The 18,807-nt window shown below is 46.7% G+C and overlaps 1 protein-coding gene across 5 annotated transcripts in view; it reads right to left on the reverse strand.

The window, feature by feature from the left end:
• Window positions 1-18,807, reverse strand: part of LOC108634329 — a 279,731-nt gene that overhangs the window by 157,639 nt on the left and 103,285 nt on the right. The window contains exon 3 of one of the 5 annotated variants that reach the window (XM_018043753.1): window positions 6,504-6,647. The exons of the other annotated variants lie outside the window; for them this stretch is intronic. Coding sequence (XP_017899242.1) covers window positions 6,504-6,551 — 48 coding nt within the window. The 5' untranslated portion in view covers window positions 6,552-6,647. The remainder of the gene's footprint in view (window positions 1-6,503; window positions 6,648-18,807) is intronic. 5 annotated transcript variants of the gene reach the window in all.

The following is an 18,807-nucleotide window of genomic DNA, read 5'->3' on the forward strand; positions in this document are numbered from 1 at the left end:
GGGGTGCCAGATGTAAGGCAAACGGGGAGGTGAGCAATTCAGAACATTAAGAAAAAGAAAACTGTTTCCATCCATCACAGAAGTTTCAAATGTTGAGCAAACGCTTTCTCAAATGCCAGATTTAGTCATATCAGGCAAAAAAAAAAAAAAAAAAAATCAAGCCCTAAGATGATGGTGTGATTCACAGTGTCATCTAATGTATCAGATGACCTCATGGTAGAAAGAGTTAAGACAAGAGAGAAAGACTTGGGGTTCAACTAAGAAGTCAAATATGTAAGGCAGATTCGAGACCTTTTCCTTACATATATAAAATAAAGCTTTTAAAAATTTATTTTAAACTGAAATATAATTGCGTCATAATGCTGTGCTGGTCTCTGCTACACACAGCCTGAATCAGCCATACGTAGATACAGACCCCCTCCGTCTGGAGCTTGCCTCCCCATCCCATCCCAGCCATCACTGGGCACCAAGCTGAGCTCCCGGTCTGCTTTACCCATTGTCGTCCACATATATCAATGCCATTGTCTTGATTCACCCCCCCCTCCCCTCACCCGCCCTGTGTCCACAGGTCCGTTTCCTATGGAGACCATTTTCCAGAAAAGAACTCTGGGAAAAAGGGAACAGACACAGGAACCTCCTGGGTAGCAACTAAAACGGAAACCTACAACATATCTCAGGAATTTATGTTCTCAGGGAAACGACAAGCCTGGCCTGGAAAGGACCAGAAGCTCCCGTACAGATATGAAAAAAAGAGGAGGTTTCTAAAGGTCTCCAGGATAAGCTCAGAAGCTCCTTCAGAAGCTCCCGTACAGATATGAAAAAAAGAGGGGGTTTCTAAAGGTCTCCAGGATAAGCCAGGCACGGCGTGTTGCCCAATGTTCAACTTAACACGTGGCCAAAAAGAGTTAGGGAGCAAGGATACGCCCCCGAGACCCAAGCAACAAAGCCAGAACCAGATAGACTGCTGTCCGCCGCGATGTCACAGTTGCCATCTGTTATACTTGCTTCTTATTCTCTCATTTTCTGATCAAAGATAATCACACGCACACTGTTACCACACTGACACTTTATATGCAAGAGGGCAGGCAACTTTTTTTTTAATATTTATTTTTATTTGCCTATGCCAGATCTTAGCTGTGGCACACAGGATAGTCAATCTCTACAGCAGGTGAACTCTTGCTTCTATAGCATGTGGGATCCAGTTTCCCAACTAAGGATGGAACCGGGGTTTCCTGCTCTGGGAGCTCAAGAGTTTTAGCCAACCAGGAAAGTCCCTGGTTTTACTCTCTTTAAATCAAAAAAAGAGGGTGATGGGGAGTCACCTGAAGAAGAAGAAGAAAGAAGAAGAAGAAGAAAACTACACCTCTCTCTAGACCATACTTTGAGCTGGATGCTCTTTCACCGCACGGGACGTAGGGGTTCTTTTCTTGGGACTCCCCTGAGAATGGAGTCCAGGAAGCTGCTCTCTGTGGATATAGAGCAAGCTGCGTGTATCTGTGTGCACGCATGCTAGTCATGTCAGACTCTTTGTGACCCCCATGGACTGTAGCCCGCCAGGCCCCACTGTCCATCGGATTTCCCAGACAAGAAGACTGGAGTGGGGTGCCATTTCCTCCTCCAGGGGGTCTTCGCCATCCAGGGATGGAACCGGGTCTCCTTTGTCTCTTCCATCGCAGGCGGATTCGTTGCTGCTTGCACCAACAGGGAAGTATGCACCCACGTCTTTTAGACTGGACTTCGGCTGATTTCTGCATGTGTCCCTAACCTTCCCCCTGTGATCTGTTGCTGTTCTGTGCTAATGGGCACAGCACACTTATTCCTGCTCTCCAAGCACAGACGCAGTCTGTAGCTGGGCCTCGGAAGTGGCGTGTGAACAGAACTCTCACATAAAACGTCTGGGTCCTCACGAGTGCTTCAGCGGGCCTCTCTCCCCTTCGCTTGTGGCTGGCTGAAATGTGCGGCACCTAGAGCTGGCACTGGGAGCCATGTGACGATGGGAAGGGGCTCCTGCTCTCCTGGGACCTCGAATGCCCAGTGGGAGCTGGGTCTGCCTGCACGCTCCAGGTGGAAGAGAAGTGCGCATCTGTCCTTTTTGATCTAGTGACGTATCCTGTCTGTTTGTTACAGCTACTCAGCTTTTACCGTCACAGTGACAGTCAGGAAGGATGCTGATCAGTCCATAAAGTGGAAACATTCATACGGAGGTATCTTAATTTCTATGAGCCTTCCTAGCGGCTCAGATGGTAAAGATCCTGCCTACAACGCATGAGACCTGAGTTTGATCCCTGTGTCGGGAAGATCTCCTGGAGACAGGAATGGCAACCGAGTCCAGTATCCTTGCCTGGAGAACCCATGGACAGAGGAGCCTGGTGGGCTACAGTCCATGTAGTCACAGGGTCAGGTAAGACCGAGAAACTAATTCTTTCCCATTCCAAGGATTTGGTTTCAATTAGGTTTCCCAGGTAGCTTACCAGTAAAGAACCCACCTGCTAATTTAGGAGATGTGGGAAGATCCACTGGAGAAGGAAATGGCAACCCACCCAAGTATTCTTGCCTGGAGAGGAGCCTGGTAGGCTAAAGTCCATGGAGTCATACAGTCAGTCGCACAGTCAGACAAGACTGTGAAACTAATTCTTTCTCATTCCATGGATTTGGTTTCAATTAGGCTTCCCAGGTAGCTCACAGGTAAAGAACCTGCCTGCTAATTCAGGAGCCGCGGGAAGATGCCCTGGAGGAGGAAATAGCAACCCGCTCCAGTATTCCCGTCTGGAGAATCCCATGGACGAAGGAGCCTGGCGGGCTGCTGTCCATGGGGTCGAGAAGAATCAGACTTGACAGAGCGACTAACATCTTACTTTCACATCTTAATTTCTACCTGGATTCTATTGGCTCTGGTCACTGTTATCAGTGGAGAGGGCCCCAGATGGTTCCAGTTCTCCTTGCCATCACGTCAGAAGTACCACTGAGATAAGCCTTCTTGTGGTCCATGGAGGAAAGCATGTGTCTGTGGTCGGGGGAATCCCTGCTTCTAGAAAACAGAAGCCATCACTGCCGCGTGTCCATCTCCACAATCGTCTGTGGTCAAGGGTCAGCAAACACACGAGTCTGGAGCCAGCCAGAAAGGACGCCCTCTGGATGCAGTCACTGCCCTCTGTCAGCTCTCCAACCCCTTTAGCAATACACTGCTGGCTGCTGCTGCTAAGTCGCTTCAGTCGTGTCCCACTCTTTGTGGCCGCATGGACTGCAGCCCACCCGGCTCCTCTGTCTCTGGGATTCTCCAGGCAAGGAGACGATCTGCCAACAACCAACAGTCAGGTGCCAACCCCGGCCGTGGCTGAACAATGCACCTCAGGGCGTGCAATCGGGCCTCGGGACAGCCCAGCCCGGCTGGGAGCCAAGTCTCTTGGGCTAAATTAAGGTAATAAAACAGCAGGCAATGCTGGTCCCCCACTGTCTCCCCACAAAGTCACAGTGGCGCATAAGAAGCATCTCTGTGTGCTGCGATGCGGTCCTCTGTCTCCGGCAATCACGTCTGGCTGTGAGTGTCTAGCAGAAGGTGGGCAGAGGGGCCAGGTGAACGCGTCTCCCAGGCCACAGACCTTCTCACACGCACACTCAGCAGTCTCCAGAGGGACAGTGACGCTAAGTGTGATAAGCCGAACAGGGAGACGGAGAGTGTGCAACTGCACCCATGTGCGGTCCCAGGCTCATTCAGTCGTGTCCGACTCTCTGAGACCCCACGGACTGTAGCCCGCCAGGGTCCTCTGTCCATGGGATTCTCCAGGCGAGAATCCCGCAGTGGCCTGCCATTCCCTTCTCCAGGGCATCTTCCCCACCCAGGCCTCCTGCACTGCAGGCAGATTCTTTACCATCTGAGCCACCAGGGATCCAGGAAGGACAGTGAGGTCACAGAGCATGCATCTGGTCACCGAACCAGAAGAGGGCAGGAGAGGGGGCATGTCACAAGAGAGGGGTGAAATGGAACCTGGTTATTACTTCGTTTGTGGCAAACCAGGGTTAGACTAGCAGATGGGGGCCTGACGCTCGTACCACAACGGTCCTTACAGCTAGAAGGGGACTGAGCTCAACACAGAGGATTAACTGACCCACCCACACAAGGGGCACGGGATGATTTAGAGACCAGGAAACTGTGTCCAGCAAGAAGGGAGATGACCAACTATACAGGGCATACTTCCTGGAAATGGACCGACTATGTCCTGTCTGTGTACCAAATGTGTACGCCCTTCAACATCCTTAACCTGTTTGGCTCAATTTTACTTCTCAAAGCTGCTACAGGTGCAAAATTGCTTCCGTCCTTTTTCAAGGGCTTTTTCAAAAGAGTTGGTGTTCTTCTGATGACTAACTTACATACCTCACATATAAATGTTTGCTTTAATTACCTAACTACCCCCTGCCCCCTTGGACTGCAAGGAGATCAAACCAGTCTATCCTAAAGGAAATCAGTCCTGAATATTCATTCGAAGGACTGATGCTGAAGCTGAAACTCCAATCCTTTGGCCACCTGATGCGAAGAACTGACTCATTGGAAAAGACTCTGATGCTGGGAAAGACTGAAGGCGGGAGGAGAAGGGGACAGTAGAGGATGAGATGGTTGGATGGTATCACCAACTCAATGGACATGAGTCTGAGTAAACTCTGGGAGTTGATGATGGACAGGGAGGCCTGGGGTGCTGCAATTCACGGGGTCACAAAGAGGTGGACACAACTGAGCCACTGGACTGAACTGAGGTCAAAAAAAGTGAAACTGGGCACTTCTCTGGAGGTCCAGTGATTAGGACTCCATCTTACAATGCAGGGGATACAGGTTCAGTCCCAGCTCCGGGAACTAGGATCCCACATGCTGCCATAAGTACTGAAGCCTGTGCACCCTGGAGCTGGTGCTCCACGAGAAGGGAAATCATTGCATATAAAGCCTACACATCTCAAGGAGAGAGGAGCCCCTGCTCTCTGCAACTAGGGAAAGCCCACATGCAACAAGGAAGGCTCAGCACAGCCACACAGAAATGAATTAAATAAAAAATTTTTTAGAAAAGGATGAATGACAGTATGCTCCATTTCCCGCAGTGAGTTGGCCTCCTCTCCAAGAGAAAGGACTGGGTGCTCTACATTCCTTCATATGAAGCAGCCGCCATGCTAGGCTGGCAAATCAACTTTGTTTTTATTGACCGAATAATTTCACGCACATGGAAATAGGCACTGCGCTTCAGGGGTTGTCTGTTACCAAAAAAAAAAAGAAGCTGTCACATTTAAATTCAAGATTCGGATAAATAGGAGTAAATTGTTTAGCATATGTATACCTCACGCTCAGATAAAAACCTGTTTCGCTGAAGTTCAGGTTTCACCAGCTGTTGTGTGTTTCATCTGCCAGTGGTAAACAGGACAGAAGACGAGGATGACGGAGCTCTGGCATTTCGTAAGGAGACTGCGAAAGCGTAACCTGAGTTGGTGTCGGAAGACTCCCACGTGTTGATGATATTCTGAAAGCTGAAACCACCTACTGTCAGCCCCAAACTTTCATTCCATCCTATCCTTCAGGTATGGGCTCAGTCGTGTCCGACTCTTTCAGACCCCATGGACTGTAGCCCACCAGGCTCCTCTGTCTACAGGATTCTCCAGGCAAGAGTACTGGAGTGGGTTGCTGTGCCCTCCTGCAGGGAACTTCCAGGGATTGAACCTACATCTCTCGAGTCTCCTGCATTGGCAGGTGAATTCTTCACCAGTAGCCCTGCCTGGAAAGCCATCCCTCAGGTATACGCTGTACACTATTCTGAGGGACTTCCCTGGTTGTCCACTGGTTAACACTTCGCCTTCCCATGGAGAGGGTGTGCGTTCAATCCCTGATCTGGGAGTTAAGATCCCAGATGCCTCTTAGCCAAAAACCAAACCAGAAAACAGAAACAATACTGTAACAAAAAGCAAACCAGAAGCCAGAAACAACATTGTTACAAACTCAATAAAGACTTTAAAATGGTCCACATTAAAAAAAAAAAACAAAAAACCTGCATCATTTTGCCAAGTTTTTTTTCTTTTTATTTACTCCCTTAATGAACTGTATCCTTACATGATACAGAATCAACCATAAAGGAAACTTACTGGCTAATAAGTCCTTGGTAGGTTAAAAAAAAAGTATTTTTCCCCACTGTAAAGTTGTATGTCAAAGGGAAGAGAAATAGCTGTAAAGGCCAAAAAAATTAATCATGGGATATTCTCAGACGTACATGATGGTGTTACACCTCAGTCATGATTAACAATTCCTTCTCTTAAGTAATGAAAAGCTGGGAACCTTGCCAAAAAGTTATCCTGACAGATGCTATCTGATCATTTCAGTGACTTCCATCATTTTTCACATCTTGGTAATCAGACTTCAGAGGCAGAATTCATGCAGAGTCTGGTGGGCTGCTGCTACAAAACTAGACCCCAGAAATAAATTAAGCAGAGAACGCTAGCAAGCCCGGGGACACAGGGTGTCCTGAGGGTCTCACCTGAGGCTTGGTTTTCAGGAATCCACGGTTTCTTATTTTGTGCTTCATTTCAACTCATCTTTTCACTTCTGCTCCACACACTGAATTACCTGCAGGGAGCCATTCTTGATTTCCTCTTGAGAAGATTAACTTCTGGCAAATCTTCTGGAGTTTGGAGGGAAAAAAAAAAAAAAAACAACCCTGCAGGTTCTATCTCATTAGTTACTCATACTTGAATTAAACCATGATAATGTTCTCAAAGAAAACCAAGGCCACAGAAAGGGCAGACTTATTTTTAAATGTTTGCTGACTATGATAATAGTTGAGATTTGTCCAATCGGACCTCCAATGACTTGAGACATGAACCCTGTGTACATAAGGATGTCTTGGGCTTCCCTTGTGGCTCAGCTGGTAAAGAATCTGCCTGTAATGTGGGAGACCTGCGTTCAATCCCTGGGTGGGGAAGATCCCCTGGAGAAGGGAAAGGCTACCCACTCCAGTATTCTGGCCAGGAGAATTCCATGGAATGTATAGTCCACGGGGTTGCGGGAGTCGGACACGACTGAGCAACTTTCACTTTCACTTTCTAATTATATTAATTTGTGTCTTTGACATACCAGCAAAGTCACAACAAGAAAATCTCAGCTTTCCAGAATTTGGTGCATATTTGGCCCAAAGGATTATTCTTCATGATAGTAACGGATTCGCAGGACATGCAAACTCAATCCCAAATCAGCCTAGACACGAAAAAAGACGCTACTTATATTGATTTTTTTTGTGTGTGTGTGCCTTTTCATTGATACTGTTAAAAAAAAATAAAAGAAAAAGAAAACTGACCGCCAAACAATTGATGCATGCAAATTGTGGTGTGGGAGAAGACTCTTGAGAGTCCCTTGGACAGTAAGGACATTAAACCAGTCCATCCTAAAGAAAATCAACCCTGACTATTCATTGGAAGGACTGATGCTGAAACTGGAGCTCCAATCCTTTGGCCACCTGATGTGAAGAGGTGACTCACTGGAAAGACCCTGATGCTGGGAAAGATTGAGGGCGGGAGGAGAAGGGGACGACAGAGGATGAGATGGTTAGATGGCATCACCGACTCAGTGGGCTTGGATTTGAGCAAACTCTGGGAGATAGTTCAGGACAGAGGAGCCTGGCATGCTGCAGTCCAAGGGGTCACAGAGAGTCTAACACGACTTAGCGACTGAATAACAACAAGAATATTGACACTGGGGTGTGAGGAGGGAAGACCAGTGAATCAGACACATATTCAGAGCTGCTCATCGCTGCTCTCAGGACCAGACCAAAAGGAACATCCGTTCTCACACAAAACTCCCTCATTCATGAGAACTAGGCGTGACAGACAGTTTTCATCCTGAGACACACTCATAACCAAGGGCGGTCACTCCTGTTCTAAGGCATTGGGAGGTCATCAAGGGCAGTGGTTTCCAACGTTCTGGGCACCAGACACCAGTTTCGTGGAAGACAGTTCTTCCACGGACCAGGGTGTGCAGATGGGTTTGGGATGATTCAAGCATGTTACATTTATCAATCCCTGGGTCATGAAGATGCCCTGGAGGAAGAAATGGCAACCCATGCCAGTATTCTTGCCTGGGAAATCCCATGAACAGAGGAGCCTGGAAGGCTACAGTCCACGGGGCAGCAAAGAGTCGGGCACGACTGAGTGACTTCACTTTCACTATCCACCTGAAAAGACACTAGGAGGGTGTGTGTACGAGAGACACGCAGCCTGAACAATCAAATCTAGGACTCCTTTTCTCTACAGTAACGATCAAAGTGGAAGAAGGCAATGGCACCCCACGCCAGTACTCCTGCCTGGAAAATCCCATGGACGGAGGAGCCTGGTAGGCTGTAGTCTATGGGGTCGCTGAGGGTCGGACACGACTGAGCCAGTTCACTTTCACTTTTCACTTTCACGCACTGGAGAAGGAAATGGCAACCCACTTCAGTGTTCTTGCCTGGAGAATCCCAGGGACGGGGGAGCCTGGTGCGCTGCCAACCGTGGGGTCACACAGAGTCGGACACGACTGAAGTGACTTAGCAGTACCAGTAGCAGCAACGATCAAAGTGAGATCTACGGGTGCGCTGATTGGCTGCTTGAAAGCCAAGAGAAGGATTTCCTCCAGAACAGGCCATTGTGGACACAGAGCGGGGAGGAAAGGTTGGAACAAAGGGAAAGAGGCGCATTGCAACAGACACATTACCATATGTAAAATAGATGTGTGCTCAGCTGCTCACTCATGTCCGACTCTTTGGTCCGACTCTTTGCGACCCCGTGGACTGTAGCCCACCAGGCTCCCCTGTCCATGGGATTGTCCAGGCAAGAATACTGGATTAGGTAGCCGCTCCCTTCTCCAGGGGATCTTCCTGACCCAGCAACTGAATCCGGGTCTCCCACATTGTTTATCATCTGAGCCACCAGGGTAAGACAGCTAGTGGAAGTTTGACGGATGACGCAGGCAACTCTGTGACAACCTACAGGGACGTGGGCTGGGAGGTGGAAAGGAGCTTCACGACAGCAGACGTACATACACCTGTGGCTGATTCATGTCAACGTATGGCAGGAACCAGCACAATGTCGTAACGCGATGATCCTCCCATTAGAAATAAATAAATAGATAGTAAAATTAAAACTACCATCATCTTTGAATTAGAAACTGTCAAACGTGAGAATGGGGTGAGGGTCCTAAGACCAGCTATTAACAAAAGCTTCATAAAACTGGAGAGGGAGGGTGGGGTGTTTCTCCCCCTGGTCGCAAGACTGTGAAGCTGTTATCTTTGCAAAGTGGATGTTTTTGTTCCCAGAGAAGCAGAAAGAAGTTTTTCAAGCTAATAAACAGGCCATATCTGAAGTGTTTTTCATGATCCCTTCCTGTACCTCTAGAAGTTGAAAGGTACAATATTGTAATTAGCCTCCAATTAAAATAAATAATTTTTTTTAAAAACAAAAGGTTTTCTCCCCTCTCCCCTCCTGCCCTTTTATTTGTTTGTTGCTTCTAAGTCTGAAGTTGAAAGGTTTACAGCCTGTTCTAAAAGAAAGATGGCTATTTTGGATTAGTATTAATTTGGCTCTGTTAAATAAATATTCATCTGCAAATTAAATGCTTTCAGTCAACCCAGTTTAGTCCCTCAGTCGTGTCTGACTCTGTGACCCATGGACTGCAGCACGCCAGGCCTCCCTGTCCATCACCAAGTCCCGAAGTTTACCCAAACTCATGTCCATCGAGTCGGTGATGCCATCCAGCCATCTCATCCTCTGTTGTGCCCTTTTCCTCCCGCCTTCAACTTTTCCCAGCATCAGGGTCTTTTCAAATGAGTTGGTTCTTCACATAAGGTGGCCAATGTATTGGAGATTCAGCTTCAGTCTTTCCAGTAGGTTTTAAATAAAATCCATACTAGTGACAGGAATATTGAAAACTAAAGTAAGCAAAGCTGTTTTGGCCAGAGCATACTGTTTCCAAATTAGATTTTATGTGTATAAATGTGTAATTTAGTATCTATAAAATCTGTATGAACTTACACTTCTGTGAATTATGGCTGCATGTATATATATTTTATGTTTATAATATATAATGATCCCACCTATCTATTGTGACAACTCTAAGGAAAAAAGCAGTATATAACCAATAGTAAATTATGGTTCACTTATCCTTTGCAGGAATAAATATTTTATTTAAAAAAATATTTTAATGGGCCAATACTTGACTTGTGTGTATTTTATTTCAAGCATTTAGTTCTTCCAAGATTTATAAATTCGGGTCATGAAAACAGTTACAGTTCTGGCAAACAATTTTACGGAGTTCTTTTTGTAGATAAACACATGGATCAGTACATGCGTGCTCGGTCACTCACTCATGCCCAACTCTTTTGTGACCCCATGGACTGTAGCCTGCCAGGCTCCTCTGTCCGTGAGATGTCCCAGGCAAGAATACTGGAGTAGGGTGCCATTTCCTCCTCCCGGGGATCTTCCCAACACAGGGACTGAACCCATGCTTCCTGCATTGGCAGGCAGATTCTTTACCACTGAGCCACCTGGGAACCCCTAAATACCTGGATACTATTTTAAAATCCATAATTCCCGATTCTGGGATAAAAGTATGCCAGCAGTTGAAACACAGTGGTTTATTGTTACAAAAAGCACTAATCTGGAAATAATCACAGCACTAAAAAAACACTAAAAAACAGAACTGCCTCACAACATTTTCCAGGATCAAATAGAAAACCAAAGATTTTTGATGAAGTCAGTCTAAAAGATTTTTAGAATATTACTGACTTTCATTTATTTTAATGCAAAATACTATTGAAATTAATAATAAAATGTATTCTAAGTTCTAAAAAAGATAATGAAGAAACAAAGGTTGATTCAGTGGCAAAGAATCTGCCTCCAATACAGAAGACGCATGTTCAGTCCCTGAGTGGGGAAGATCCTCTGGAGAAGGAAATGGCACCCCACTCCAGTATTCTGGCCTGGAGAATCCCATGGACAGAGGAGCCTAGCGGACTTATAATCCACAAGATCACAGAGTCAGACACAACTGAGCAACTAAGCCACCACCGACTGCTCACAAGTAGAACATGGGTTTGCTGCTGCTGCTAAGTCACTTCAGTCATGTCCGACTCTGTGTGACCCCATAGACGGCAGCCCACCAGGCTCCGCCGTCCCTGGGATTCTCCAGGCAAGAACACTGGAGTGGGTTGCCATTTCCTTCTCCAATGCATGAAAGTGAAAAGTGAAAGGGAAGTCGCTCAGTCGTGTCTGACTCTTCGCGACCCTATGGACCGCAGCCTACCAGGCTCCTCTGTCCATGGGATTTTCCAGGCAAGAGTACTGGCGTGGGGTGCCATTGCCTTCTCTGGAACATGGATTTAGGGAGGTCCAAAGGGAGTTCCATAGGCTTCCCTGGTGGCTCAGACGGTAAAGTGTCCGCCTACTATGCGGGAGACTCAGGTTCGATCCCTCGGTCGGGAAGATCCTCTTGGAGAAGAAAATGGCAACCCACTCCAGTACTCTTGCCTGGAAAATCCCATGGACAGAGGAGCCTGGTGGGCTACAGTCTACAGGGTCATGAAGAGTCGGACATGACTGAGCGACTTCAGTTTCACTTTCACTTTCTTTCAAAGGGAGGTCCAAAGTATATATTGGGCTTCCCTGATAGCTCAGTTGGTAACGAATCTGCCTGCAATGCAGGAGACCGCAGTTCAATTCCTGGGTCAGGCAGTTTCCCTGGAGAAGGGATAGGCTACCTCACTCCAGTATTCTTGGGCTTCTCTGCTGGCTCAGCTGGTAAAGAATCCACCCACAGTGTGGGAGACCTGGGTTAGATCCCTGGGTTGGGAAGATCCCCTGGAGAAGGGAAAGGCTACCCACTCCAGTATTCTGGCCTGGAGAATTCCGTGGACTGTACAGTCCATGGGGCCGCAAAGAGTCAGACACGACTGAGCGACTTTAGAAGAAAGCATATTCAGTGACACCAGTTACTACAAAAATAGCCTCATGCACGTGGGAAATGACAAAGGCTTGAGGTAAAGCAGTGCCGAGAGGGAACTGAACCAGATTCAGATCTGGAATAAATGACTGGATTCGGAGGACAGGAAAAGGAGAATTGTATTTCTTAATTAGGCACACAAGGCATTGGAGTGCCTTTGGTTCAGGCACCCGGAGAATTCAGCCGGAAGTCTGCAATGTATTCCAGTAAACTTGTGTTCATCAGAAATCTCACCTACGCACTCATCTCCAGGGCTGTGGCAGGAAGTCATCACAAACTCAGTGGCTTCACACAAGCCAAATGTATTATCTTACAGTTCTGAAGGCTAAAAGTCCAAGACAGGTTTCACTAGGCCAACGAGAAGATGTCTGCAAGAATCCAGTACCTTCCCGAAGCTCAGGTAAGAATCCTGGAGGAGCCCACAGTCCTTGACTCCCAGCCCCTTCTGCCACCTTCAAAGCCAGCCTGGGCTGGTCCAGAGCTTCTCAAACTACCTCCCTGCCTGCCTCCTCCACCTGTCAGGACCCCTGGGATGACACTGGATCCGTCTGAATAATCTACTTTGTGTCAGTAGATGGGGAGCCTTAATTGCATCTGCAACGTTGCCACGGAAAGCCGCAAGTTCAGAGACTCCAGGAACTACAATGGAGGCATCTTTGAGGGGTAGGCCTCTTATTCTGCCTTCTACAGTGTGCGTGCAGGCTAAGTCCCTTTGGTCGTGTCCGACTCTTTTGCAATGCTATGGACTGTAGCCCTCCAGGCTCCTCTGTCCATGGGGATTCTCCAGGCAAGAATACTGGACCGAGTTACCATGCCCTCCTCCTCCAGGGGATCTTCCGGACCCAGGGATTGAACCTGCGTCTCTTACGTCTCCTGCATTGCCAGGCGGGTTCTTAACCACGAGCGCCACCCGGGCAGCCCGCCTTCTACAGCAGTGGTCCCCAACCTTTTCGGCACCTGGGATGGGTTTCATGAAAGATAATTTTTCCACAGACCTGCGGCAGGTGTCAGGGGATGGTTCGAGGATGAATCAAGCATATTACATTTTATTTCTTTATTTCCGTTATTATTACATCCTCTCTGTGCTGGCTTCCCTGGTGGCTCAGACGGTAAAGAATCCGCCTGCAATGTGGGAGACTTGGGTTCGATCCCTGACTCGGGAAGATCCCCTGGAGAAGGGCATGGCAACCCACTCCAGTATTCTTGCCTGGAGAATCTCATGGACAGAGGAGCCTGGTGAGCTCGGTCCAGGGGGCGGCAAAGAGTCACACACAGCTGAAAGGGGTAGCTGTGGTGCTTGGACATCGGATTTGACGCTCCACAGCGCAAAGGCCAGAACATGAAGCTGGGGATTTCCAACATAATGAAGGGCCTGAGAACTGTCTCAGGGATGAATCTTCAGGGTGGATAAGGAAGACATGTCTGTGAAGAAAAGAAAGAAAAAGCAGGTGGAGGAGAAAAGGCATCCTGGAGAGGATCGCAAAAGTAAGACATGGGTGAGGGGAAAGGTGTGAGCAATGGTTTCTGACTGGGCATAAAGCTATGCCTGAGAAACTCTTGACATGTTGAAATAGTGTACAAACAGCCCCAGAGGTAACGGGCTTAATTCTGACCACAGCAAAGACATATAAAACATTGCTATTTCTGCTGGATAATGTACATTGTATGAAACATGGCAAACATATATACATGATTTCATATTTCTGTCCACGTTTGAATCTCGTCTGAAACCCTCTACCCATAAATGGAGTGTCAGACTGAAGAGAGCTATTCTAAGTAAGAATTTTCCATGGATTGTTATGGCTGGATGCAGTGAACTTGAAATTAAAAAAAAAAATCTCCTTGGTGGTTTCATTTACATTAATGCGGTGCATTCCTGCAAAATGTCTCTATCTAATGATGAATAATCAACGCTTCTTAACTCTAACAAAAAAAATTTATCACGGAAGGACCCGTTAGTGGTAGTTTGAGTTAGCATGACTTTGGAGAGTAATCTTTGGTCATTCTGTAAGTTTGTTTTCATCTCCCTTTCATTAAGTCTTAAAATATTCAGTTAATTTGATAATACTCTTTTTAAGATGCAGTCTACACACAGACACACACACACACACAGACACACAGACACACAGATACAGACACACACACACAGACACACACACACAGACACACACACACACACACAGACACACAGAACAGACACACCACACACACAGACACACACACACACAGACACACACACACAGACACACACACACACACACACACACACGGCTTCCCTGATAGCTCAGCAGGAAAGAATCCACCTTGGCGGTTTGGATCCCTGGTTTGGGAAGTTCCCCTGGAGAAGGGAATGGCAACCCACTTCAGTATTCTTGCCTGGGAAGTCCCATGGACAGAGGAGCCTTTTGGGCTACAGTTCACGGGGTCACAGAGAGTCAGACACGACTGAAGCAAGTGAGCAGAATGACAAAGGTAAATCTTCTGGCCTATTCAGGAAGGATTTCAGTAGGAGACAGGGCAGAGACGGCTGTCAGAGAGTCAGTGAGGCTCTTCTGGAGAGAGGCCCTAAGTCTGAGCCGGGACGTGGTGAACCAACTAGGAGCGGATTATACGAGACCCTAAGAAATGGGAGAGGAGAGTGGACATAGTTCTGAGGTTTTGAGATGGGCCAGTGGCGAAGTAAGCAATTCAAACTGGGAAAAAGAGGAAGTCGAGCTCTGGGGAGACACTGACCAGCCAGGTGGCCACTGGAAGACTCACAGAGCTTAAGGGGAGGACCGGAGAAGAGGGAGGTTTGAAAGCGAGGTTAGCTGCTGAGATGCAAGTGCTTATAGCACAGACACGCCTTTTTTTTTTTTTTTTTTTTTTTGCTTTCTTTATTGCCTCCCAAAATACTCCTCTATTTTCCCCCATGTCAAACTTTTTATTTTGTATTGAGGTATAGCTGATTAATGGGCTTCCCTGGTGGCTCAGAGGTTAAAGCATCTGCCTCCAATGTGGGAGACCCGGGTTTGATCCCTGGGTCGGGAAGATCCCCTGAAGAAGGAAATGGCAATCCACTCCAGTATTCTTGTCTGGAGAATCCCATGGATGGAGAAACCTAGTAGGTTACAGTCCACAGGGTCGCAAAGAGTCAGACACGACTGAGTGACTTCACCTTCACCTTCATAGCTGATTAACAGTCTAGTGATAATTTCAGACAGACAGCAAAGGGACTCAGCCATACATGGACATGGATCCCTTCTCCCCCAAACTCCCCTCCCATCCAGGCTGCCACATGACACTGAGCAGAGATCCCTGTGCTGACCAGCAGGTCCTTGCTGGCTCTCCATGTTAAATACAGCAGTGTGTCCATGTCCATCCCACACTCCCTGACTATCCCTTCCCCCATCCATTCCCCCTGGGAACCATAGGTTATTACAGAGTATTGAGCAGAGTTCCGTGTGCTGTCCAGCAGGTCCTTGCTGGTTCTCCATGTTAAATACAGCGATGTGTACATGTCCATCTCAAACACCCTAACTATAGTATGGCAACCCTTATAAGCAGAATCTAAAAAGCAATGGTACAAATGAACTTATGTACAAACAAATTCAGAAACAGATTCACAAACTTAAAGAATGAACTTAAGGTTCCTACTTAAAGGGAAGGATGCAGGGAAGAGATACACCCTTTTAATTTACAGGAGACCCAGCTTTGATCTGGCCAAGCCTCTGACTCTTATTAAGAGTTGAGCTTGTCCAACTTGACAGTGAGATAAAAGGGAGTGAACTGAATGTCATATATCACTGCCATCTTGTTTAAGTATCACGCGTAAGGATTTTACTAGCTCATAACCAAATGTGCCCTCAGACGAGGTTAATGATGCTTCAAAAGCAGGGGGCAGGCATGAGGGAGTGTTTATATTTTAATCTGAGGCAGGACACTGGCAAGAGAGGGTAAGGATGACGTAGCCAGATAAATCACCCCGCAGTGAGCCAGGACATATAAACATTTCATCCAGGGGGACAGCAACTGAGGCTGACTCGGTTGAAGTGGCATCTTGGCAAACCTCTGTACACGCTCATACGATGAGCTTCTAAATTAACTTTTGCTTGCTTCTCCTACACTTGAAATGTTTGTCATGGAGTATCATTTGCACGGATGAAGTGATTTACTCTTGTTTACCCAATACTTTCTCTTCCTTACACAATTAAAAATGTTTCCCCTTAATGTTACGCTATTGTTTAGAACTTTTATTTGCAATTTTTTACACTTATTCTTTCAATGCTACATTGTAAAAAGTTAACATATTTTGACTCCATATGTAACTATAAATTCATTATATAAAATCAAAGATAGTTCAACAATCATGAAAAGCATAGGACAAACGGGTAGTCTCTTCTATTCCCTATGTGTGTATTGAGCTTCTGTCAAATAAATACGTTTAAGAGATAATGTATAAGTGTCCAGCACTGTGACTGGCCAATGTACAATCAATAAAGAGTTCTATTCTCCCCTGTTCAGGAGAGTGGAGATGCTGACTTGAAATTCAACATCAAAAAAACCAAGAGTGTGGCATCCGGTCCTGTAACTTCATGACAAACAGAAAGGGGGAAAGTGCAAACGGTTACAGACTTTTATTTTCTTGGGCTCCAAAATCAATGCAGAGGGTGACTTCAGCCATGAAATTAAGAGACGCTTGCTCCTTGGGAGGAAAGCTATGACAAACCTAGGCAGCATATTAAAAAGCAGAGACATCACTTTGCCAAAAAAGGTCTGTATAGTCAAAGCTATGGTTTTTCCAGGAGTCACGTACACATGTGAGAGTTGGATCACAAACAAGGTTAAGACAAAAAACTTAAAGTGTGTACACTTTAATGATGTCTCAAAAAATACATATATATATAAGGTTCAAATCCGTACCTCTCTTTCATACAAGCAAGGGGGTTACAGGTTTTGAGGCTTTCTGGGTAGCGTTACTTAGTTTATACCCGACATGAAACTGGTCCCTGGTGCTGAGAAGCCTGGGGACCGGTGACTTAGAGGGCCTAAAGCTGAAATGAAAACAACTAGTATAGGTGTACAATAAGAGATTGCTGACCGATGAAACTCACTTCCAGACCATCTTTTCACCTGAACACAGGTGGGAATGAATGCTAGGAGCCAAAAACACTGAGAAAGTGCAATGAAGTCATGTCATGAAGCCCCAGAGCAGCCAGATCAGATGAATAAACTGTGTGGAATAAGAGGAGGAAAAACCTATGCATTTGGTAAAGCTTTCATTGCTTTAAACAATAATGTGAAGAGGGCAAGTACCAAGCACGTAAGATCTACGTTTTCAACGGATCTGAATTCATTACCCTGCAGAGCAGGGCCAGATGTTTAAAGGGATCGTTACATGACGCAGAACTGGGTGGGGCATACCAGCTGTCACGGCGACGTGCATGAGGAAGCCCACACTGAGTGGGTCTCTCCACGTATACTTTACATCTCCTTGAATGCTGAAAATCAATGGGGAAAATTAAACAAACACTAGATGGCTATTCCTTCGGTTGCTTTAAAGTTTAGCTGTTGGTGTCAGTTGCTCGCTTGTGTCCGATTCTTGGCCACCCCATGGACTGCAGCACGCCAGGCCTCCCTGTCCATCACCATCTCCCAGAGTTTGCTCAGACTCGTGTCCATTGAGTCGGTGATGCCACCCAACCATCTCATCCTCTGTCATCCCCTTCTCCTCCCACCTTCAATCTTTTCCAGCATCAGGGGCTTTTCCAATGAGTTGGCTCTTTGCATCAAGTTGCCAAAGTACTGGAGCTTCAACTTCAGCATCAGTCCTTCCAGTGAATATTCAGGACTGATTTCCTTTAGGAGGGACTGGTTTGATCTCCTTGCAGTCCAAGGGACTCTCAAGCACCATGTGAAAGCATCAATTCTTTGGCGCTCAGCCTTCTTTATAGTCCAGCTCTCACATGGGTACATGACTACTGGCAAAACCCTAGCTTTGACTAGATGGACCTCTGTCAGCAAAGGGATGTCTCTGCTTTTTAATATGCTGTCTAGGCTTGCCACCCCACTCCAGTACTCTTGCCTGGAAAATCCCAAGGACAGAGGAGCCTGGAAGGCTGCAGTCCATGGGGTCGCTAAGAGTCAGACACCACTGAGCGACTTCACTTTCAATTATCACTTTCATGCATTGGAGAAGGAGATAGCAACCCACTCCAGTGTTCTTGCCTGGAGAATCCCAGGGACGGGGGAGCCTGGTGGGCTGTAGTCCATGGGGTCGCTAAGAGTTGGACATGACTGAGCGACTTCACTTTCAATTTTCACTTTCATGCATTGGAGAAGGAGATGGCACCCCACTCCAGTGTTCTTGCCTGGAGACTCCCAGGGATGGGGGAGCCTGGTGGGCTGCCGTCTATGGGGTTGCACAGAGTTGGACACAACTGAAGCGACTTAGCAGCAACAGCAGGGTTGTCACAGCTTTCTTTAACAATTATTCAATGATTTTTAAAAAGAAAAACAGGAGGTAAAGTGGTATATAGAATATTCACGAGAATCTGGGGAGAAAAAAAGGATCTCTCGTCCTTGTTTTTTCATGAACTGTCAACGTGACCTTGGTCCTGCATTATACTCTCCCTAGAGCATTATCTCCTGTACTTAAAATAACAAGTGCGTCTTCTCAACATCTTAGATCACTTTCACCTTAGAGCGTGTATCATAATGAAACACTGCAAACACATTCCGTGGTTTTCACTATGGATTTTTTTTTTTTTTTTTTTGGCATGACCCAGCCTCACTTGATGGATGTCAACAATCTGCCTGATCCCATCACCCCCTGG

This window comes from Capra hircus (genome assembly GCF_001704415.2).
Source record: "Capra hircus breed San Clemente chromosome X unlocalized genomic scaffold, ASM170441v1, whole genome shotgun sequence".
NCBI classification, from domain to species: Eukaryota; Metazoa; Chordata; class Mammalia; order Artiodactyla; family Bovidae; genus Capra; species Capra hircus.